Genomic DNA, 25,166 nt, shown 5'->3' on the forward strand with positions numbered 1-25,166 from the left:
CAGCTGCGTGCCCATTGTTTTAGTCATACGCCAGCAATTTCAACATTGGCCAATAAATATAGGGCGCTTATCTCTCTTAGCTGGCATACTTTGCACGGGTCGTCGTATCGTTGTGGTGCAATCTATGCTGGCGATAAGATAAGGGAACGAAACACTTGTTTGCTTGTGCCTACTAAAGCAATGGGCAACGCTTTGGATATCCAGTTGTAAAAGCCTTTTTCAAAATTCGAAATTTTTTCTAATTAATTTTGTTCTTGTAACTAAAAACTTTGAACGTTATTTGGCCTTAAAAATGTTATCGTGCACCAAAGCAAATTATCGAAATAACTCAAATACCTCTATGTACCTATTTTTATCGATTATATTTATTCTTTTATTTCATTATTTTTATTTTTTTTGCGCTCTCTAAATTTTACTGCACCTTCACTCACATTTCTTAAACAAACACCCCAAAAACAACATTAAAAACATCTAAAAATACCAAAGATTATCCACCTCAAGCGCTTTATAGATCAAGCGAAAAGTTCGATTCGATGGATTTCTTCAGTTATCAACAGAAAGGTTTGCGTTGCCTGTAACTTTTCCAATAACAACCGCTATTCATATAAAACCCCAATATATATATATATATAAATATGTTTAGTTGCCCTATAACAATAACTATATAGCAGAGTTGTGAATCATTTAAAGACTCGTGTTAGCTGAATGTTTATTATTAATTCGTGCTTTGCTAATATTATTCCATAATGATAATGTTATTTCATAATCATAAACATAAGACTAGATAACAAATTTATAAATTCTTTAAAAAAAAATTTTTTTTTTTTTTGTTTTGTTCGAAAACAGCAAAAATTGCTATATAACAAGAAATTAGTGCTAATGTTAACAATACAGAGAACTAGAGCTCTTATAATAGAGATTTCGGAATGCCGCCCCACCTGAATGATTTGTATTAATTCATGTTTTGCTAATATTTCGAATATTTTTATTAATTAATGGGTTGGCAAAACGAAGATAATCAAATTATAAGTACTTAATTCTTGAAGCACTCATAATTATTTTATATCAAACGATAATCAAAGCTAATCAAATTATAATTCCTTAACTCTTAAAGCTCACATAATTACTATATAACAAATGATTATCTGCTTTAGTTTGCTGCTAAAGTTACTAGTTCAAAGCTTTAAAATAATATAGAGCTATCATTAATTATAATGCTGTGTGCATATGCAGAGGCTCAAATACCTAGAAACTGAAATTCGTGAAAATTTATCTTCGGTACACAACTCTACTAAAATAGTAAGCGCATATAATCGGTGACTTAGCCATAACTTATGCATGCCCTTTCCTTATGCCTGTTACCTTGAAAAGCTCTAAGCCTTGGTTTTTGAGAAAGAATCCACAGAGGCCAGGTCTTGTGGGCATTGTGGTTGCTCTTAGAATTTGTTGCTTTGCTTAAAGCAAACCAGTTTAGTACCATAAAATGACGTCATATAAATCAGATAAAAAGAAGTTGTGTGTGTGTGTGTGTGTGTGTGTGTATGTGTGTGGAAGTGGGGCCGGGTCTGGCGTGGCCAAGCCAAGAGTTTTGGAGCTGTGGAGCCGTGGAGCAGTATTAGTAATGTACACACCCAACCTATACACAGCATACACTTAAAAAAAAATGCGCGTATTTGATTTGCTGTTTGATTTGATAATGCTATTATTTGCTGTTCAATTTCATTCATTTGACAGCCGGGCCGGGAAAATATTTGCCTTGTGCGTGTTTTCCATCAGAGATCCCATCGCATTGGCAATCAATCAACACTGTTTGGATTATGCTACTGATTCGTGGTTCGATTCTGACTCAGATTCAGATTCACATGGAAATTTTGTTATTAAACAGTTAGCTGTCAGTGGCGGCACGCCAGATCAAAGCGATTCTTCCGCTGCACAGCCGTTTTCTTTGTTTCGACACTCAGTCGATGGCGATGGCGATGGCGATGGCTTGCTGCTCCCAGTGATGTCAACTTTTCTGACGTCATGCTCTGCTCCCATTTGCTCCGAATGTGGAACAAGATCGACAGGCGATTCACGAGTAAATCGTATTAAAAAGGCAGCCGATGCTTAGCAATATTAATCGTTTTCTAACAGAGCGCACGACTCTGGATATTCTGTGTGCCGTTGATTAATTGACTGTCTAATAGCTACAGTAAAGCATGGCAATTGAGGAGCGCAACTGATCGACGACAAAGGTTTTCTACCTTCCATAAGCTTAACATCATTTTTAATAAATTTGCATTCAGGAAACTGAAGTTCAAGTCTATAGGTAAACATATTTGTTTATGTCATATGTCATCGGCTATAATTCATTGTTGTTCGTCTTGTTTCTCAATGCCTCACTGTGGCACTCATTCAACTTGTTGTTTTTGTGCTTTTCGTTTTATTGCGTAGTTTTTTTTTTCGTCTCCCAGCCCACCTCAATCGTAATATTTTGTAACTGTTTATAATCGAAAACAAGTTTTGTAGCAAACGCTAATAAGTGCTAAAAATAAATCGATAAGATCATCAATTTTTGTGCTCGTTCTTCATGCTTTATACTCCTTGGAAAAATAAGTTGAAAATAGTTTTGCTTCATGAAGTTGCCATGAAGTAAACTCTTATTATTATTATTAATTTTTTTGATCTTATTTTAATAATCGAAAATGAAGCAAAAGTCGTTTCATTCAAACATGGCTTGGAGTTTTTTTTTGATTTTTTTTACAGTTAGAGAGAGGATATCCCTCTATCTCTAGCTAGATTTCATTTGTTCAATAAGACCTAGAAGCTGTCTACAGGGTATTCTTGCTGCGCAGCACTCCTCACACTTGTTACTCATGTAAATGCTTGAGAATGTTGAATTAAATGATTTTCGTGAGTGCATCGAGCATATTTCTATCCAATTAACACACTTGCGTGAAAAATGCCCAAGACCAGGGACCAGACGGCGGCGCGGCGTCTCTTCAATAGAGTCGAGCCGAGTCGAGTGCACATATGTGGGTTAAGCTTTTTGGGGGTCTGTTGCGCCATGCTGCCATTGGTGGTTGGTGGTTGGTGGTTGGTGGTTGCGCCCGCGTCACTTAAGCGTTCAAATTATCCAATTAAAGCTGTGACGGTCAAGACACGACACGCCACGCAGTCGTTAAACCGACAAGAGACAATAGGGAATGGAGCAGGCGCCCCTCTTCAGTATTTTTATTGTTGTTACAGGTCTGTTTTATTTACATAAATCTTCATATGAGCATAGCTGAAGACGGCCCGCCAAATCTACTCGAGCTATCAATGACTAAAACAACGTCACACACACACACACACACACATACAGACACATAGACACATGTGCCCCACTGGGTGTTGGTCATTGTAAAAATTTGTGGTGCTCAGTAAAAACTGTAAGTTATGAGCTGACATTGGATGCAGCTACTTAAGCCAGGGCCAACTACTTCCGTCATAAACAACGATTTAAATTTGCGTATTGATCTGCGGCCACTCCCCACTCCCCTCTCTCCTCTACCGGCTGCCAGCTGCCATCTTCCAGCTCAATGTATTGTAATTGGTGAGCGGGCTGCCCACATGTTGCAATTTTAATATTGTTTACGATGAGTGGAAATTTATGGCGCACATTCCCGCAAGCACTTGATGGATTAGAAGCGCACCTGAGGATGCGGGCGGGGTGCAATGTTTATGCCGCTGTCTAAAACAAATAAAAATATTTATACATATAAATATATATGTATGTATATGTATGTACATAGTGAGATCGTTGTTGTAGTTGGTGTTTCAATTGCCGCTTTTATTGAACTTGGATAGGAGAAGCCACAGGTCGTTAAGCGAGAACAGTGTAAATATTTAGAAATCATACCGAGAGCTCCTAGCTGTGTGCATGCGCATGCCGTTTCCTAATTCCATCAATTGGTTAAACAACAATTAAAGTCAAATTATTCATAAATATTCATTCTCAATTCTTTGCCACAGCACGCGACATGGAATCGGACTCGGAGCCGTACGAGGAGCGTGAGCCTTCGCGCACCATTGTCAAGTTCTCGGAGGAGGTGCCCCAGGAGAAGGATACGCCGTTTGTGCGCCAGAACACGCCGCATCCCAAGGATCTCAAGGCGAAGGCACAGAAACTCAAAGTGGAGCGCAGTCGGCACGAGGAGAACGCCAATTTGGTGACACTGCCAGAGGAGGTAAATGATACAAGAAGATCAAGTGAACAGGTTCAAGGGTCGAGTTTATGCGTCTACTTCAGATGCCCCTAATTGTTATAAAAGAAAAAAGAAAAGAAAATAATAACAATTTATACAATTGGGGTTCAGCTGAGGCAGCCTCGCTCTTGAATGAATTTCGAAACTTCTGACCTCGTTTTTATGGTAGTTTAATAAATTGCATTTTATTGATATTTTATTCAAATTAATTTCCCCGCATATGCTTCTATAACTGCGTCTTTTTATCTATTAATATTATTATTATTATTATTATTATAAATATTTTTATCGAAATTATTTCTGCTTTTTATTTACTTTTATGATTTTTATTTACCCATACTAACAGTATTATTAGTAATATTGATTGAAGTCACTTGGGTACATTTATCTAAGCAAATTTGTTGCCTTTAATTTATTTTTAATTTTATCAGTTAAAGTTTTTTTATGCTTAAGTATGTTTATATTCACTCTGTACGTATTTTGCTTTATTTTGCTGCATTAAATTAAATTAAATACTTTATGCTTCTCCTTTGTTGCTTCCTTTATATTTTGCTTACTTAAATTAATATTTAATTTATTCATAACAGAATGGCACCAAGTCAGTCGTGACAGAAACCCCCGTTGAGCCGCGCACTGTGGTCAATAATCAGCAACAGGTAGCCGTGACAGCAACCAATAGCACAACTGCTGCGCAGCCGGTGCAGAAACCAGCTGCGGTGGTGGTGAATTCGAAACCCGCTGCGGTCGGCGTCATTTCACCAACACAAACGGTTACAATTGCAGCAGCGCCACCAACCACACAGGGCGACTCTGGCTCAGCGAAGGCCAGAACCAACGCCGGCAGCGACATGGCAGCAGCAACAGTTGCCGATGTCGCTGATGATGAAGATAAAGATGAATATGTAAGTAAATTTACAGTTTATTATTAATTAAATCTATTTTTGATAATTATAATTTGTACTTATATTCACTATTCTTCCAGGAAACCGACCGTCGTGTGGGCTTTCAGGTGGAAGGCGAAGACGATGATTTCTACAAGCGGCCACCCAAGCTGCATAGACGGTAAGACTGATTAAGAAATGCATAGCGAAACACGTCGCCAATCCGTTTGCTTGTTTGCCTTTTCCAGCGATACGCCACATCATCTAAAGAACAAACGTGTGCAGCATTTGACCGATAAGCAGGCAAATGAAATTTTAGCCAATGCCTTGGCCTCGAAGGACCGCAATTCGCCAACGCCACAGCACTCGCTGACCAATGTGCAGTCCCCCATCGAGGAGAATGCCGATGCTGAGCAATTCGAGCAAGAGCAGGAGCAACAGCAACAGCAACACCAACAACAGCAACCATTCGATATATCGCTCTCCCCAATACCAGCTCCCAAGGCCGAAGCAGCAGGTAACTTATGTTCAAACAATATTTAAAAAAAGAAACAGCTCTTTGCAGCTTTAACTACTCGAAGGGGGCTCTCTTAAATACCCAGAAAGCAAGTGCAGGCTACGCCCCACAAATAATCAATATCCAATCGATACGCATGTCCAAGTCTTACAATATCTCAGCGTAGTTCCAATTTCGAGTACTTATTAGTTATGACTACTTTCACTTAGCTAAACGGGTCAAAGGGGGGTCCACATAACTTTATAGAAAAATGGGTGCATTGAAATTCATTTCTCATTTAACTATAATTATCATATTTACTATTTATAAACTATGAATATATTATATATATGCTTGATTGCAATTGATATAGACAACATATAGTAAAAATTGTATAAAATTGATTTCTTCTAGAAGTCTCATGTCTGTTTAGGTGCGAGAGAAAAAGTATTAGACAATAACATCAAGTGAAATTTATTTTCTACAATCTGCAATCTACAAAACGAGCTCTTTATATATTGCCATGAAGAATTCAACTGTTTGTAGTTAGTTGATCTTATCTTTCTGCTTAACCATCAACAATTCACAGTTGAAGCGAATGTCTCTTTTCTACTCTTTCTACTTTTGACTCATAAAACGATTGAGTTAATTTATTGTATATAATTATTCAATTTGGGTTTATATTGAGATCATGGATTTAAAATCTTTACATTTCGGCAGAAAGAGGCTATAATTACCTTATATTGACTGGAGATTAAAATCTATGATTCGCTTTAGTTTACAGAGATCATAAAAATTTTTAAATCAACGAAATTTTTAGACAGTATAAAATATGCTAAAGTTTGAAAAACTGTATTTTGTTTATTTTTTTATTATTATTAATTTTGTTTAATCTATTAATATCTATTTTATTTATTTTTTATTGTTTTTAATTATTATTATTATTATTATTATTTTTTTTTTTTTAAATCTTATTACTTTTGTATATATATTTTTTGAACTAATATTTTAGTAATGTTTTTTTATTTTATTTATTTATTTATTTTTATTTTTTGTTTTGTCTTTTTTAATATTTATTCACATTAAATTATAAATTTAATATTTGAGTGGCCTAATAGAGCAAAACTATATTTCTTTTCTAATATGATAAATTAGTTTTATGAAGTTTCGAAAACTTATGTAAAAGGTTTCCTGCGCAACGTATTTCAAAAATTGTATCCTTAAGAGAAATGTATAATGAATTAGATCAATTATCTATCTATCAAATGCAATAATAATTTTTTTAGTATCAAATACTTTCAAAGTAAACATTCGTTTATAATATCAATGATATAATTTATATTGCTAAAGACTGTAAACATCCACATATACATGAAATCGAATTTATTCGGATATTCGGTTCTCTTACAACATCTTAGGTCAGTTCTGGCTGTATTCAAGCGCGTTAATTGCAATCAGTTCAAGACTTGGTCGAGTACCAATTCGAGTTAAGTGCGGAAACAAAGATTTCATTATCTCGCAGGCCCATTAAAAGAGCGTTACGATAAAAAGTAGAGTTTGGGAGGCAAAGATGTGCGCAACAGGTAAACAAGCGCTGGAAATTCGGTCTATAAATACACAGACACGCAACTCTAATAATTAGGGCCAGTACCGCGCCTATATATAGGGCCTGGGGGCTATCGGCGTGCGCTATCTGTTTGCTGGCTTGCAAAAGCTGATAAAATACACATGTGGGGCGGAAAAGGGGCGGGGTAGATAACTACAGCAGCAAACTCAGTGTGAGCACTCACGAAGCAGAAACGGGGGGGAAAGGGGAAAGATTAAAGAGGCAAATGAGCAAAGCGAAAAAGAGCGACAGCTATGAAGAGCGCAACAAGTTGAGAAAGTGTAAAAAATGAAATAAATAAAAAACGGAAAACTGAAAACTGAAGCTGAAATCAGCCGCCTCATTATGGCAAATGTCGAGTAGCTACCTCTGTGTGTGTGTGAGTGTGAACTGTGAGTACACAGGTTGCTTACTAGAGAGATAGAGAGAGAGAGGCAGAAAGAAAGAGAGCAGTGCAGGGCAAGCGAAAGAGAGAGAGAGTGTGAGTGAGTGAGTGCAATTGGCAGTCTGCCTCTGGGTCTGGGTCTCGACACTTTGCCCATTTGCCGCCGACTTTAGTCATTTTTTAGTAACGCTGGCGTTTTGTCAACATCGCGAGAGCGCGCGCTATATATATCGCGTTTGTCTTGAGTTCCATACAAATAGCATTTACTATTATTTGTTTATCATTATTAACGCCTGCTGAGTAGACACACACACACACACACACACGCACACGCAGACGCAAGCAAAGCCACTCACTCGCACACACACTCGCCCACTTGGGAGCCAAAACAATGGCAATAATAACATTGAAGTCAAAAACTTCACATACCTTGACTTAGTCAGAGGCCCGAAAACGAAAAGCAAGATGTAAAAAAAACAGTTGTATGTTAAATATATATGTATACTTTTATATATATATATATGCACATGCATATTACACTTTGCAAACGAGTGCGAATTGCTGTTGCTGCTTATCGATTGAGCTGCGGCTACCTAGCCACTGATTAGACACTTTCTGTCGGCCGACACTTGCATCGCGTATACGCAGCGTTAGCCCTAATTGAATTTCAAGTGTAAATATGCAGAGTGTAAGGCGCTGGCGCTTGTGGCAAGGTCGATTTAGCTGCTCAAGGTTAGACCGTGGCACATGAGCTGCTTGCTGGCTGCCTTGGAGCTTCAGCAGCTTCCGCTATTTGCATTTTGGCTGCAATGCAATACGCAGAAAAAAGAGCGAGCTTGAAAGGAAATTTTGTATGTTGTTTATATAGTCACAGACTTCTATCTAGCTCTAGCTCTTACAGATCTCCCTCTCGCTTTTGGGTCTTTATCTCTCTCTCTTTTTCTTTATATATTTGCACATGACAAATATGCCAAGTTTATCTCCTTTTGCATATTGGTGTGCCTGTGTGTGTGCGTGTGTGTGTGTGTAGTGTGCATATCCGGTTTACTCGCTGCTCGTTGCCTTCCTTCCTTTTGCCTTTTATTTGGGTTAGCTGCCTCACAAGCACAATCAACATTTGCTCAGTACCTTTTTGCATTGCTTTGGCAAACAATACGCTGCATTTGCCATCAGAGTCCGCATTGTGATTTCTTAAAGTGTGTGGCTGCTGCTGTCCCTGGCTGCCCCAGCCCCACCCACTCAGTACTCGGGTTGGCCAATAAATAAACCGAAACCGTTGATAAGCCCAAAGCAATGCAATTGATTTTATGTATTGTATTGCTGATTGCACGCTGGGCCCTTATTGAATTTCTGCACTGTGCGTGTTTGCATTGTTTGTTTGCTAAAATGCCCTTTTGCTATGTCAAAACACTCTTGTTGGATTATTATTTGTTGCTCACGTTGTTGTTGCTGCTGCTGCAGGCAACAATTGAAACTATCGGCATTTTGATGGATATTCCATTATCGAATCGTTTACTTGTTCTTTCTTCATTTCTTTTTTTTTTCGAACAGCTTAAGCAGTTTCGTTTTGTGAGTTTTGTCAGTCAGTCAGCTCTCTTTGTTGTTGGCTTCGATAATTCGACATTTCGCGCACTCAAATTAAACACGAAAAATGCAATAAACGCCAGTTAAGAAAAATATGGCTTAGAAAAAAATGGAAAGAAAATAGAAAAACAAACTGCGTAACCGACAGGAACAGCGGGCGGCAGGCGGCAGGCGGCGAGTGCGGAAGCGAAAATGGTTATGTCACACGATTTTGCATTACATTCAAAGCGAGAAAATATTCCAAATCCGCGAAATACTAGAAGCCTTATTGCTACAGGCTGTGCCAGAGCGAGGGGGAGGGGAGGTTGGCTTGACGTGTGAATAGGCAACATGTCAGCGAACAAATATTGTTCACTCTGTGCTAATAGCGATCGTCAAGTCAAATGCCGTTTTAATGTGCTTAACCTTACGATTCGTTGGTGTTGCAAAATATTAAATCAATTCTCAAATACCCTTCTTCGGCACTCAAATAAATTACTATGACTCATGATAGTAGCTTGAATTCTTCGCTTAATCAGTTCCAATTTGATGTGCTATAAGCATCCGATTAATTTGGATTTTTTTTTGTCTGTTCCATCCATTTCAAGTTCGAAATAAACCTTCAAATTGTCAGTCAGCCAAAAAAACTGAAAAAGTGAAACTAATTAAAATCCACTTTTCGTTGCTTTTTGCTCTGTTTCTGCACACAGCGTTCATTTTTTTTCTCTATTTCTGCATGCAGTTTATATCGCACGTTCAATTAAATTGAACGCTATTAACGTGTAACAATTTTCATTTTTCCCAAAAAAAAGTTGGCTTTAATGGATCAGTTATAATTTCTAGTATGCTTGCTTCTGCATACTGAAATCAGTTTGTAGTTTTTATTGCACTTCTAGTTCATTCAAAAACAGTTGTCAGGTTTGCGAATAATGCGTTAAATTGAGCTGAAAATTAATGGACTTATGATGTCATCGCTTAACCTATTACACACGCTTACCCACACCTATGCACTCACTCACACACCTGCAGCCATTCTGTGCGTGCGTGCATTGTATTTCATTTCTTCATGCCATAATATCAATTTCAATTGTCCATCGCACCGTAATCATTGATAAGCCGATGGCGTATGGGGCCCTTACTCAAAATTACGCATACGACAGGTGGACCAAGGTCATTAACTAACGCTTGACTTTGGGCTGGTGTAATGTTGGTGCCGTACGCCGTCCCAAATATGTCGTAATGATTCAGTTTTCCAATTTTTGCTGCCTTATCGCAGACCCCAATTTAATTTCCAGAGCTGTGCCGTGCGTCGCGTCAACGCTGTTTGTTTCTGTTTATATTTTGTGATTCTGTTTCTGCTGCCTTTATGCGCTTATCAGCGTGGCTTTAGGCATTCCAAAGTTATTGTTGTCATACCTGTATACGGCCACCCGATTAGATATGAACGAGCGCACCCCTTCTCGGGCCGATTCGTTTCAAAATACGTAGAACGCTTTAGCACCTATCGAAAAGTTGTACACAAAGATATGTTTTGTTTTTCTTATACACCTAGATGGGTCGTTCGATTTGGTGATGAAATGTGTAACTCATGTCAGAATATATAGCTAGCCCGTATCGCAGGTCGTCTTCTGTTCATCTGTCGAACCCATAAATTTGAAATGAAAATATGGAAAATAAAAATTTTTATTCTGCAAACTTTTCCACTGTTTGGCCAAAGCAACATTCAGCGTTTGCTATTAAAGCATCTACGCGTTTCGCTGCTGCAGATAACAAAGTGCAACTTTTTGCTTGGCTTTATGACAATAAGTCAACGTTTTTATGCCACCACAAAAATTGTGATTCATTAGTTTGTGGCACCGCATTTAAAAGCGTCGCTCGACTGTTTGGGTCCGCTGGATTTTGATAGCCATACACTTACAATTTGTCAAGAGCTCCCGCAACATGGCCGGCAATTTATCACAACGGCTGCAGACTGAGCCCTGCCACATGAATTTTCACGGCCGGGCACAGGGCGGAGCCAGCTCACGTGCTCATCGAAAGCTCTTTAAGTGCAATTAGGCACTTGATCTTTTGCTATTAGCCTTAAAAAAGAAAAGAGCAGAATATCGAAAGCCAAATAGAATGCAATTAAGCCGTTTACGTTTGCGGTCATTGGCATTGGGTATATAAAGGCCTGTGGATCAATTGACAGTAGTCAGAATATAAATGAAAATTCAATTGTGGGGGAGACAAGTGCCCGGCTCTTCGGTTGGCATAAGTCTGTGACATGCGTCCATTAAATTTGCATAAAGAAAATGTTTTTTCAAGTTTTCCCAGCAAGTTCGACTTGTGTCATAAAGAGAATATGTCAATGGTCCGCCAGAAGCAACAGAAATAATGCGAGCATTTCAACAAGCAAACTCTGAGGCATGCGGGTCGCCTAGCAGTGAACTTGGACTCAAGCCGGAGACGTGTGTCCGGCTGTCCGGCTGTCCAGCTGCCCGGCTGTCAATGGCCGGAGAGAGGATATGCACGACATGGCTGGACACAAAGCCTGTCCTACATGTGAAATATGAGTTTTGCATCTGAGCTGGAGGCCAGGCGCCAGGGACTAGGAGCCACAGACGCAGACCTAGTAACTCCCTGGGTTTCTGACATGTGGTCCACACACACACTCACACACACGTGTGTTTTGACATTCAGACTTCGAGCCAGGTCATTTACATATAAATAAGCAAAACGCGTCACAGTCGTCGTCACATCGCATTGATTTGGCATTTGCCAGCTGTACTTCACGTAGGCAGAGACGAACATTTTCTCATATTCAAAATGCGTTCGGGGAATCGCGCTCTGTTGCTGTTTAGAGGTTTTCCCAGCAGCGCTTTTAATGAGTTTTACCCGCGCATTTTATGCGTTGCTCCATTTGGATCTCTATTCTTTTTCTTATTTTTTTGTGCATTTAAATTCATGCTCCCCACAGTGCCTGCCTCTCATTTATTTATTCGGCCCGCCCCTCCTTTACGCACTTCATTGAGCGCAACGGTCGCTGAGCATCTTTAAAATACTTATACCTAAATGCACACTCAAATGTATGAAGGGCGTCGTAAAATTTTCAAATGTTTATTTGAGTGCATGGAAATGGCAACTGCTCCACACGCTAACATGTGTGCGGACCAAATATTTGGGCTACTCACAAAAGCCTCAACTCTTGAAGAGAGTTTGTTTATTTTTTGCGAGAGATTCGAAACGTGGCAAAATAGAATGAGGAATTTCATGTCAGTAAACATTCTATTACTTATATATCCACGTGCTGATTATGCAGCTGCCATTAGGCAAAAGCATACCAAAATTCTATGATTCCATTTCTTAACTATTATAATTTACTTGTCTTTCATACGGAATCATGAGGCATATGGCTTTTGGAGTAGCCTAAGGCTGGAAACAGACATTTTCAATCTGCACAAATAAGCTCGAATCATGGCAACCAGCTATACACTTGTTGCCTACTTATTGGCAGCTGCTGCAGCACAGATAACCACACACACACACACACACACACTCACACTCACAGTCAATTCGTGTTACCGGACTTGAGTTAGCCAAAGCCAGTCGAATATATTTTCGTTATTTCTTATGATTGCTCATCATGCTTGCTAGTTTATGTTTCTGCTTGCGAATTAAATATTTCTCAGAAAAAATTCGATGAACATATTGATTCCAATTCGACTTAAAAAATGTCCACTGATGAGATATTACAAAGAATAATATATTATATTATATTTATTTAAATTTGATCCACTCTCTGCTCTCTTTAAAGATATTAGGCTTATCCAACTATTTAAATTTATTTATTTTCATATTAGATTTTAAAATAATTTCTTTACTCTTATGATAAAAGTTTTATCAGCAAGAGTATTTCACTTTTGGAGTGCTGAAGATCTAAGTTGTTTATGCGTGTGTTTTGGGGGCTTTAAACAAAAGTGCAAAGATTTCTTCATGGCTTTACTTTCAAGTCACAATTTGTGTGCACGTGTATGCGTGCATTTATGTGCTTGTGTGTGTGTGTGCGTGTGTAAAGCCATAAAATGTTTTCATATGGCACAGACATCAGTGAAATTGTTGAACATTTCACACATTCGCTCAACAAGCTGAAGAAGAAATGAAAATCTTTTCGCATTTATTGCCGTATTATTTATCAGTCGTCGGCATTCGTTGTTTTATGATTTAAATAAAAAGCGTTCTCAAATAATTCAAGCGGAGCACAAAATAAATAATTGCCAATTTATAACGATAACATCAGGACAGTCTTATTTTGTGGGCGAATTTAAACTGAAGATATAGTAATAAAAAAAAAAAAGTGGAATTTAATAATTTATATGCGGGGTATCGATTACAGCGCAAATAACTGTTGTCTGTTTGAATACGAATACATCTAAAATGCAGACTTCAATTAATATTTGCGCACAACGAGAGAAATTATAAATGTGAAGCGGCTCACGCCATTAGACGCGCCACAGTCATTAAAACCAAAATAAGTTTGGCAAACTGCGGACGGATTTATTGAGTGCAAATCAGCCAAGTTCACAGTTGTTCACAGTTATAGCCAAGGTGTAGACAACGAGCAGCACGAGCTGGAGCTGCTCCCTGGAGCTCTCCGAGTCCTAATTTATTTAATTATTATACAAAAGTCGCTTCAGGGCAGACCTGGACTGATGTTGTTCTGGCTCAAGGTCGTTGGCTTTATGGCCGACGAAGGTGGCTTCGTCTGCTCTCCAGTTGCTCGTTTATTGGCCCCTGAGTGGGGCCTCAGCTGCAGACTTTTCGCTTGGCCAAAACATTTTTGGCCATTAAATTTGCTGGGAAATTTTGATGTCATTAATGTGTAATTTATGCAATGCATATAAATTCAACTTCGTCTATGGCGTCTGCCGATTCGAATGTATTGGCAATAAAAACATATTTTATTTAATAATTTTAACAATCTGCTGAAATTTATTTTATGCAATTTTCCAATCAAATGCACATCAGTTCAAGTAAAGGGCGTGCGAGTGTGGTGTGGTTGGCTTCTTATTGCAAAGCGCATTCAAATGAAAGGGTTTCTTTAGCAAACAAACAGGGTGATTCTTCAATTGCAATCGTAGAGCTAGAATGATGCCAAGCAGCGCATATTGAAAGTGCATTCAAGTAGAAACTCATAAGCTGCATCATGTTCAATGTCAAAATAAAAGTCAAGGAGGGCAACAACACTCTGCCCCGCAGCGCACAGCGCAACAATGGGAGCTCCTTGATGGCCGCCGGCGGCAGTGGACGTAACAGTCCCGCCACGGGCAGCCTACGCAGCTCCCTGGCCTCCTCGAATGGCGGCTCGTTGCGGCGCAAAGGCAAGCACGTGCGCATCGTGACCAGCTACGATCCCCTAGAGCGGGACTATGAGCGAAACAGGCAGCAGTTCGGTAAACACTTGTGGAGTAGTTGAGGATACGAACATCTCGAATGCATACTGAATAATGTATTCTCTCTCTTGCAGATAACATTGATGGCGTGACGGAGCTGCGCCTGGAGCAGTACGAGATACACATTGAGCGCACCACGGCGGGCTTGGGCCTGAGCATAGCCGGTGGCAAGGGCTCGACGCCCTTCAAGGGCGATGACGATGGCATTTTCATATCGCGCGTAACCGAGGGGGGTCCCGCCGATCTGGCCGGCCTCAAGGTCGGCGACAAGGTGCTCAAAGTGAACGGCATTGTTGTCGTGGATGCGGATCATTACCAGGCTGTGCAGGTGCTCAAGGCCTGTGGCGCGGTGCTGGTGCTGGTGGTGCAGCGCGAGGTGACACGCCTGATTGGCCATCCCGTGTTCAGCGAAGATGGCAGCGTCTCGCAGATCTCTGTAGAGACACGCCCCCTGGTGGCCGAAGCTCCAGCTGTCACACAGGAGCGCTACATTCCGCCGCCCATTCAAATAGTTCCAGAGCAGCTGCAGCAGCAGCCAGTGCATCAGTTGCAACAGCTGCCACCTGCCCATGCACATTCGGCCAATGTGTTTGCCACGCCCTCGTCAGCCACGAATGGCATGCTGCAAGAAAATGGCAAAGTAGTAAGTAGTACATTCCGACGTTTTCCCTAGACTTGTAATCCAGTTTTACTGACGTTTGTTGTCTCACAACAGGATTTGGCGCCGTTGAGCTTCATTCAATTGCACACGACGCTTATACGCGATCAGATTGGGCAGGGACTAGGCTTCAGCATAGCCGGCGGCAAGGGTTCACCGCCATTCAAGGATGACTGCGATGGGATTTTCATATCGCGCATTACCGAGGGCGGTCTGGCGCATCGCGATGGCAAAATCATGGTCGGAGACCGTGTGATGGCGGTGAGTGAATCGAGCCTTGCTTTGGGATAAGTGGCAGACGCTAATTGCATTTCATTGTATGAACGAAAACACCTTTTTCTACCGCAGATTAACGGCAACGACATGACGCAGGCCCATCACGACGCGGCTGTTGCCTGCCTCACTGAGCCGCAGCGGTTCGTGCGGCTCGTCCTACAGCGCGAATACCGCGGCCCACTTGAACCGCCACTGAGTCCGCGCAGTCCCGCCGTGCTCAACTCATTGAGCCCGTCCGGCTATCTGGCCAATCGACCAGGTTAGAATCTGTTCACGCCTCAATGCTTCGCTCTCTTAACTTTGTTAACTTTTTCCACCCCTCCTTCCCACCCATCTCTTTTTCGTTTTGTCTCTCTCGTTCTCTGTCGAGCAGCAAACTTTGGACGCTCTGTTGGCGACGAGCAGCCCTACAAGTACAACACACTGGCCAGCACGCCGGCGGCAACTGTGACGACTGGCGTCGTTCATAATAACAACAGCAATAGTAATACGCTGCCGAGCAATAAAACCAACGGATTTGCAACAGCTGCTGCTGTCAATGCTGCTCCAGCTTATGCAACAGCTGCCACAGCCGCAGCTCCAGCTCCAGCTTCAGCTGCGCACATTGACAAATCCACGGGCCAGCCGGTGCCAGCGCCACGTCGCACCAACTCAGTGCCTCATGCTGATGGCGATGGTCCGGTTAATGGCGCCGCGTCCACCAGCAGCGGCGACTCTGGCGAGGCTCAGGTAGGATAACAAGCGAATACTTTGTAGTGGTTAATCGTAGCTCTGTTAGTGTCCTAGTTTTAATCGACTGTCTAGTTGTTTGCACGCCATCTTAATGTTGATCATAAGCTCGTTTGTTCGTTCCCTAATCCATGCTCAGGCTTAGCCTTAAGTAACTTTCAGGCCAACACTAAAAACCATAAGAACTTGCGCGACAGTTGGTCAAGTCAAGTCAAGTCGACTCGACTCGAATCGATTCAGATCCAGCAGGTAAGTCTAGGCATGGTTGTTGGCCAACTGGCGCGCAGGTGAGATGCCCAAGGATTCATGCAAATTGTTGTTGATAAACACATAAACACTCCTCCTTAAACGAACTCATTTTTATATACAATACAATTATATAAATATATTGTATATCTAATTGTGCTAATACATACTCGTATCTGCCAGTTTATCAACCTATAACCCTAGCTCTTAGCCAACACACATACATATCTACTACATAAACACAATATAAGTACATACTATATATATATATCTACATATATTTACGAAATTTGTTTGTGTTTGTTTTGCATGTGCCCTGTGCGCGCTCCTCCTATTCGTGTTTTATCTTGTTACTTCTTGTCATTTTTTGGTCTCATATTACCCCCCAAGCATTTCTATAAGTACATAGATAAGTATGCACAAGCAATTTTTGTGTTGCTTCTTTTTGTCCTTGGCTTATAGCGTACGTATGCACTGAGATTGAAGAGCCCAGTTAAGGGCAGGTCTAGCTGGCCAGAAACTGTGTATATACATACATACAATATATAACATAAATATATATATATTTATATATTTATGAAACGGCACACATTCATACCATCTACAGTTAGAAAGTTTAGCTTAGCTTTTAGACCCAAAATCCAAAAACTGTGTAACGAAATTTACAAAAACCAACATATTTTTGTTTCTTTTTCTATAAAACCAAATGTTGCTTTAAAAATGAACTTTCCACCAAAAAAAAAAAAAAATCCAAATCCAAAAAACTTGTCCAAATCAAATTGAAACTGAAAATAAAAAAAAAAAAAACAATCAACCATCTACGACAACGAGCAGCCCTCATCACTCCGGCCGTTGACCAGCGATGATTTTCAGGCGATGATTCCGGCACATTTTCTCAGCGGCGGCAGTCAGCATCAGGTGCATGTGGCACGGCCCAACGAGGTGGGCGTCAGCGCTGTCACCGTGAATGTTAACAAACCGCAACCAGACTTACCCATGTTCCCAGCCGCGCCCACCGAGATAGGTCGCGTCACCGAGACCATCACCAAGTCCACATTCACGGAAACTGTGATGACGCGCATCACCGACAATCAGCTGGCGGAGCCATTGATCAGTGAGGTGACTATCACAACATCACGCATACACTAAACGCAAAAAAAAAAAAAAAAAAAAAAAAAACAATCAAAATATTAGAAAAATGCCAACAAAAGATACCAAAGTTGTCAAATGTACATATATATATATATATATATATCTTTTAATCTATATATATATTTGTACACGATAAACTCTGTGTATTGAATGGCTCGAAACTCTCCCGAACGCAGCGGAAATTTTGAGAAATGTTCGTGTAGCGCCATGCGTGGAGGCGCCCCATGGGGCATCATTAAGCTGCTCATTGCACACGCAATCAACAACCAGGATGAGAGTTTCTTTTCACATACTTTTGCACACCATAAACACATACACACACACATACACACCCGCCCACCCACATACACATACAGCCACCAAAACACCATTTAATTTTATTGTATACGAATGTAATTGGCTCTATTCTCTTTTTTTTTTTTTTGTTTGGCCCTCATCTTATTTGTATAGCCGTTAAGCACCTATATAAAACCTATATGAATATACATTGTAAATAAAATGATTTGTGCGTTTTTGCAAACGAAATGATTTGATCGAAAGAAAACTCCTCTTTGCTTGAGATGCACGGCGAACGCTCCATCATAGATCCAAGAATCCTTCAAATCCCATGTTGAAGCGTTTGAACTATGCGTTTTCCAATGCACATGATTGAATAACTGTAATTGAAATGCATTAAGCATTATGCAAAACACGCACATCGAACTAATTTAAATAAAAGTGTAATATTTTTTTATAGTTTCGTTGTTGTTGGTCAATGGTCTTCCATAACAACCCATTAATATTGTTATCGATAAAATCGCCTAGGATTATCGATTGGTCAATGGTGCATGCAATTTATGATTTATAATTATTCAATTAGATTTTGGTGCATTTAATTAAAAGCCTAATGATTTGATATTTACTAACCAACGTATTTAAGAATCTATTATTTAAATTAACTGAAATTTTTATCGCATTCTAAATGCGAGTATAATAAAAAAAATTATTATAATTTTGGTAATTTATAATCAATTGCTAAATATAATTCGCATTCATACGATTGTCTATAATAATTTGCGTTACTTTTCGTTCGAAGTCAGACCTCTCTCTATTCACAAATACAACTGTAACTTTGATGAGAAACGAGTTTGAGTCTGGAAGCATTAGTAGCAAAAGAATTAAAGCATTTACCTCTCACATCATATTAAAAATAATTCTAAATTCCATAATGTGCTCAAGATCTTGATAGAGATATCAGATGAAAGCTGACAAGAAAATCAATAATTTATAAATTTGCTTAGTATTTCAGCAGGTCAGAGATTAGATAACTATATACAATGAGAATAATAACAACAAATGGAAAATATGTCGAAGAGGGTAGTAAGTCTTACAAATATCAGAGATAACAATAGCTCTAGCTGATTCAGTGTACACTGTGCAACATTGTACGAGTTGAAATTGATTCAAACTAAATTGTTTCAAGTTACAAGAGATCGAATTGTCAAGTATCCTTGTTTGGAATTCACGTAAAGAGTTCTATTTATAGCACTTACATATGGTTTACATCCACTTAAACCGTAGAACAAAAGCCCCTTGGGGGCAATCGTTTAAAGCCCAGTTGAGCAGATACAAATTGGTGCAATTGTGTTAGATGCTGCTCAACCGCTTGTTACATGAATAACTAAGCTGAGCAAGCTATGCGCAGACAGAGTGCTTTAAATATTGCATTGCCGGAACAAGGAGATACACGAAAAGTGCGTTTAGTGCAGCAGAGCTGAATGACAGGACAGACATATAAGTATCCGAGAGATCCCAGAGTGCAATAGGGGGCGGTGTCATTGTCAGCCCTTGAACAAAACTTGTGGGGTTTATCATTCATCCGCCTGTCAAATGGCTAGCATGAAAGCCAACTTGCACTCAAAGTATAAATAAAATATTTAATTGTTTTTCATTTCACTTCTTGGCACTTGCCCTCGCCAGTTTGGCAGTGTCGTCTGTACGTCATTTGGCCAACGGCGTCGATTGCGGCACTTCATTCCCAAATAAAGAGTCCAATTTGCTTTAGTGAATTGCCAAAAGTTATGGCCAAGTTAAGCAATCTGAGATACAGTTTATTTCTGCAGAAGAAAAGTTGTTTGTGTTGATGCATGTCGTCTGCGCTCGGCTAATGAATGTAAAACTGAAATTATACTTTGACAGTTTAATAAAAGACTCACAGTAAAAGAGTGTGTGCGAGAATCTGTGTGTGTGTGTGTGTGGGTGTGTGCATGTGCGTGTCGTGTCGTGTTTTGAATTTTAAATCGTGTGTGCTACACCGCAGGCAGCTCAAAGTACTTTTAAACAAGTTGCAGCTTGTGTTTGGCATATGCAGACACATACATACACATGTTCCGTCTACGGATTTAGATTGAAACTTAACCGCAAACCAGGGGCTTTGCCGACATGCCAAATAATTATTTTAACTTATTGAATCTCATTTGATATGCATTGAAGCTGTTTTAAATGCATAACATATTATTTTGAATTATGTTTAATATCTATGGTTTGTGTTTGGTTTGGTTTGGTTTGTTTTGGTTGAATTGCGTTAATTGCATGGCTTTTTGTTTTGATTTGGTGTTAACCTGGTGTCTTTGTCTCTGTCTCTATGCCTGTGTCTGTCACTTTCTATTTCTATTTCTAAGCTCTGTCCTTTATATTAACATGAGATCTGAAATTCGTTCATGTAAATATTACCAACAATTTTGCACACAATCACACTCATAAATGAGGCCATCCACATAAGCACCCTTCGCCACGTGCTCTACAAGTTTCAGATTAGGAAGAACACCTAAATATTTAGTAGCTATGTATTATATCTGTTTAGTCTTATGCACACCTATACCAGCCGCAACAAACACTTATATCGCATCTCGTTGTCTCTGTAGGAAGTGGTGCTGCCCAAAAATCAAGGCTCACTCGGCTTCAGCATCATCGGCGGCACGGATCACTCCTGTGTGCCATTTGGTACACGCGAACCGGGCATTTTTATTTCACATGTAAGTCAAACGAAAAGCGGAAAGCGAAACCCGAAAAGCGAATTGCAGCGCGGTGGGGACGTAGTTTCTATAAACTGGGGACAAACTTTTCAAATTAGAGCAATTGACGTGCCACAACTTGCGGTTGCAAATGAACTGCGCAATTAGTTCACAGCGCATGCCGGCATCTTTACAAGCAATTAAATGAACCGCGGGCTCTGCTGAACTCAAAGCACACATATAAAAACACTCACTAGCGAATGGTACCCAGCTTTGGCTCTGGCCGGACGAAGTTTTGCCTCCAATTTGAAACGTGACAGTTCACCCCTCGTTCCTCCAACCGAACGTCACTAATTATATGTGAAAGCTATTCAATAATTTATAATGCAGGGACTTTGTTAAAAATGTAACTTTTGCTCTTTGAACTATGTGTGCCACCTGCTGTGGGGGCTCATACAAAAATACGAAAATGCCTTAAAATCTTGAAATTAGAAGACAGAAAACTAGCTGTAAATTATTGATTCACTGTTAAGACTTTTGAAACCATCAACCTTGATTGTCACTCACTTAGTCAGACAGGATAAACTATTGAGATGCTCGCTATAAATATCTATTCATTCCACTCCTAGATTGTGCCCGGTGGCATTGCCTCGAAATGCGGCAAACTGCGCATGGGCGATCGCATATTGAAGGTAAACGAGGCAGACGTCTCGAAGGCCACACACCAAGATGCTGTTATGGAGCTGCTGAAGCCCGGAGATGAGATCAAACTCACCATACAACATGATCCGCTGCCAGCAGGTTTCCAGGTAAGCCTAAGACGAAAACCCTATAGGCATATTATTATAGAAAATTTTCGTATTCAGTTTGCTTCCACGCTATTTATTAGTTTATGCTGTAAATATATATAACTAGTACTGAATATTATTGTAAAAATCCAAATTTGTAAGCTTCAAGTCAATACGAAAAACCTATTTATACTTCTCTTTTATCTATGCTCTATGATTGCTTATAAAAAAAACATTTACGATGCAAAGCACATAGAAGTAGTTTATATAAACACAGAGGTAAGATATTTCAATGCTCAACCCTCAGCCAACAATTGGAAATGCTAACGATTATTTTTAAACATGCACACACCTGAAAATTAATGTAGATAAGGCCGAGCACACCTCAACTTTTCATTTTTCATCATTTGTAGTTAGATCATATGATAGTTTTGTATATAACGCTTTTAGTTTGATGACATATGAAGGTAATTAGACTAGAGACGCTAATATATATATTTAATCAAAAAAGTTTTATTTCCTAGTCGATTTGATTAGATCTTTGTAGTTATGATGAAACATTCTAAAAAGAAAAATACATCTATCATAAGATATTGCTTTTAGAGTTTAAAATATTTGTATAAATGCGATTAGATTATTATTTGCTAAAATTATACTTAGTTGTTAGAAATGATAGATTTCAATTCCAATAGACGATGATATAGCATTGATAGACTTAAGTTTGTACAGATAAAAGTATGTTTGAAGTCGCCATTAGATGATATGTAAATTTATTCTTATTAAGTTTAGCAAAATGGGATAGGAAAATTAATGAGACACCGATTTGCATAATTTGAGAAAAAGTAGAGAATATAAGTTTGCTGTTCGCTGATGTGAAAAATTTGTAAACTTCGAGTGGCAGGATATTTCATCCTTTTAATGCTCTGCTCCGCCGCTGGAAAAGTTTGCACTGCTTTGCTAAGCGCCATTATCAACTGAATTGTTTTTCCTTAGTCTCTGCTCCTATTTGTAAATGTTGAGCACCCAAACAAAGCCAATGCTAATTTTTATGCCATTGTTTATTTTGCCGTTGTTGAAAATCGCAGGAAATTTTGCTTGCCAAGGCCGAAGGTGAGCGCTTGGGCATGCACATTAAGGGCGGCTTGAATGGACAGCGCGGTAATCCGCTGGATCCGTCCGACGAGGGCGTCTTCGTGTCTAAAATTAACTCAGTGGGAGCAGCACGACGCGATGGAAGGCTTAAGGTAATGACTGGGCTTTCTTTGACAGTTGGGCACAGAAGCGAGAGCTCATTAAATTCAATTGATGGGAACTGAATAAAACTTTATTCTTAACTTATTCTTACCCTCCCCAGGTGGGCATGCGTTTGCTGGAGGTCAATGGTCATTCGCTGCTGGGCGCCTCGCATCAAGATGCAGTCAACGTTTTGCGCAACGCTGGCAATGAAATTAAATTGGTCGTCTGTAAGGGCTACGACAAATCGAGTTTAATGCATTCCATTGGTCAGGCAGGCGGCATGAGCACCGGCTTTAACTCGTCTACATCCTGCAGCGGTGGCAGTCGTCAAGGTGAGTAAAACGCCAACCGAAGCGTCCATCGATAGTAGAATTCACACAAATTTCTCTTTTGTAGGTTCTCGGGCTTCAGAGACGGGCTCGGAGCTTAGTCAAAGTCAGAGCATATCCAGCTTAGATCACGACGATGAGGAGCGTCTGCGACAGGTGAGCCCGAAATTAGCCTTTCCAGTGGCAGCATCCTTTAAACCCTGCTCTCCCTTATAGGATTTCGATGTATTCGCGTCACAGCAGCCAGACATTGCTGCCATGCCAGAGCCCACCAGCCAAACAGGCTTAGCAGCAGCCGCTGCCCTGGTGCATGGGTCGCCATCGCCCATACGTACAACACCAACGCCACCCGCTGGCTCGATGATGAGCGCAGATGTGGGGCAGCCTGATACAGTTGCCGCGCAAACTGTGGCGCTCATTCACGCAGAACAAACCCAGCAGCCGCAGCCGCAGACGCAGGTGGCAACAATTGGCCAGGAGAAGAGCACCCAGGAGAAGGTAAGTGAATGTCCTTGACCTTTAGCTGGCTGGTCAGAGGCCTGTTGGGCCACGCATTTTCAACTTGTCGTGTTTAAACTAAATTAGGTGCTGGAAATTGTGCGCGCTGCGGACGCCTTCACCACTGTACCGCCGAAATCACCATCAGAGCATCATGAGCAGGATAAAATACAAAAGACGACGACTGTTGTTATATCGAAGCACACGCTCGATACAAATCCAACCACACCCACAACGCCCGCACCTCTGACGCTGCTGCCGGCGGAGTCGGCGACCGCTGCCGCGGCCACTGCACCCATTGCTGCTGCACAGAGTCAGAGTCAGCCCCAGCCCCAGCCCCAGCCCCAGACTCAGACACAAACAAATTCAAGCCAGCAGCCAAACCAGCAACAACAACAGGTATGTATTTAACTGCACGTCTTTCGCTAACTTACTTTGACTTGTGTGTCTATCTAAATGTGTGTGTACTTTCTTATACGTCCATATATACTTATGTGTGTGCGTGAGTGTGTTACAATTGTTTAAAATCTTTTCAACATGCGTCTGTCCTTTTGATTTAACTGTGCAACACTTAACACACACCAGCGCTAGTGACTGCTGCGCATTCAACCAACTCGAGCATAAACACCAACAAAATACCCAAAAATTATTCACCCTTACTTATTTATATGTACATATAGATATTTTGTTTCTTTGCTTGTTTGTTCTCTTCCATAACTCTCCTAACGTCTGACCTTTAAGATATACATACATGTCGGTGTGGATGAGTCTGTTATTAACTGTGCCTGTTCCGTGTTTTACATTTAATAATATGTTTACAATTTATGCAACTCGTACCTCAACTTAACTCATTTCATTCGTAATAACACTCGAGCTAATCAAAATTCATAACGCATCGCATTGATAACACACTTTCTGAGCCTCATTGTGATTTGTTTTTCCGTTTCGTATTTGCATTAGATATTCAGCTCGTAGAGAATGTGGGAAAAAAATGTGTCAAATTTGATAATTCAGATTTGTGTATGGAAATATTATTAAAATTGTCTAACGGGATGAATCAGCAGATCTAATGTTTGGATCAACTTTAAAATGTATATATACAAATCTGAATCATATTCTTCATTGTTCATTAATTACTTTGATTTTTACAATGAGAATTTAAAGATATTCTCTCTTCCAAACACTAGAAAAACAAATCTTTGCTTAGAGTTAATTTGGAAAAGAAAACGTTATCAAATTCTGATTCTGAAATGCATATAATCAAACTAAAATAAGACTTGGCGAAGTCAACCATAAGACTCTCTCATGTGTATTCATTATAAATCGTGTTGTATGTCATTTATATTGTTTGCTATATTTTTCATTTAATACGATATTGTACTATTTAATCATACTTATCGATACCTTGGGGAGTAGGAGTGCATAGCGATCAAATGCATGCGAACGGGGCGCTGTGCCACAAGCTCCTATATAGTAGCATATGGTATATCTCTGTCTCTCTCCCGTTTGGGGTCAGGCCAGGGAATTGGGGCTGGGACCACATGGCCCACATTTATTGAAATGGCAGCACACGATTTATTATTTATTAGGATATTCGTAAGAACCTGGTAGTATACCAGCTTACGTTCGTTTTGCTTGCTTCACTGTTATTGTTGTTGCTATTGCGATTGTT

The 25,166-nt window shown here is 40.0% G+C and overlaps 1 protein-coding gene across 20 annotated transcripts in view; it reads left to right on the top strand.

Moving 5' to 3' along the window:
• The window catches only part of LOC6573754 (protein lap4), a 74,669-nt gene that overhangs the window by 25,935 nt on the left and 23,568 nt on the right, over positions 1 to 25,166 (top strand). For 14 of the 20 annotated variants that reach the window (XM_044007440.1, XM_044007439.1, XM_044007442.1 and 11 more), the window contains 18 exons: positions 487 to 561; positions 3,994 to 4,208; positions 4,814 to 5,128; positions 5,209 to 5,288; positions 5,356 to 5,624; positions 14,664 to 15,232; positions 15,305 to 15,508; positions 15,596 to 15,782; positions 15,897 to 16,252; positions 17,333 to 17,617; positions 20,554 to 20,664; positions 21,273 to 21,452; positions 21,681 to 21,710; positions 22,517 to 22,675; positions 22,786 to 22,999; positions 23,064 to 23,152; positions 23,213 to 23,494; positions 23,582 to 23,893. In XM_044007440.1, the coding sequence (XP_043863375.1) occupies positions 487 to 561; positions 3,994 to 4,208; positions 4,814 to 5,128; positions 5,209 to 5,288; positions 5,356 to 5,624; positions 14,664 to 15,232; positions 15,305 to 15,508; positions 15,596 to 15,782; positions 15,897 to 16,252; positions 17,333 to 17,617; positions 20,554 to 20,664; positions 21,273 to 21,452; positions 21,681 to 21,710; positions 22,517 to 22,675; positions 22,786 to 22,999; positions 23,064 to 23,152; positions 23,213 to 23,494; positions 23,582 to 23,893 (3,932 nt within the window). Of the gene's footprint in view, positions 1 to 486; positions 562 to 3,993; positions 4,209 to 4,813; positions 5,129 to 5,208; positions 5,289 to 5,355; positions 5,625 to 7,781; positions 7,829 to 14,241; positions 14,590 to 14,663; positions 15,233 to 15,304; positions 15,509 to 15,595; positions 15,783 to 15,896; positions 16,253 to 17,332; positions 17,618 to 20,553; positions 20,665 to 21,272; positions 21,453 to 21,680; positions 21,711 to 22,516; positions 22,676 to 22,785; positions 23,000 to 23,063; positions 23,153 to 23,212; positions 23,495 to 23,581; positions 23,894 to 25,166 lie in introns of those variants that run through there. The other 6 variants (XM_032732437.2, XM_044007445.1, XM_044007447.1 and 3 more) reach the window with 6 other exon arrangements.

Source organism: Drosophila mojavensis, unplaced genomic scaffold (genome assembly GCF_018153725.1).
Source record: "Drosophila mojavensis isolate 15081-1352.22 unplaced genomic scaffold, ASM1815372v1 contig_16, whole genome shotgun sequence".
NCBI lineage: Eukaryota > Metazoa > Arthropoda > Insecta > Diptera > Drosophilidae > Drosophila > Drosophila mojavensis.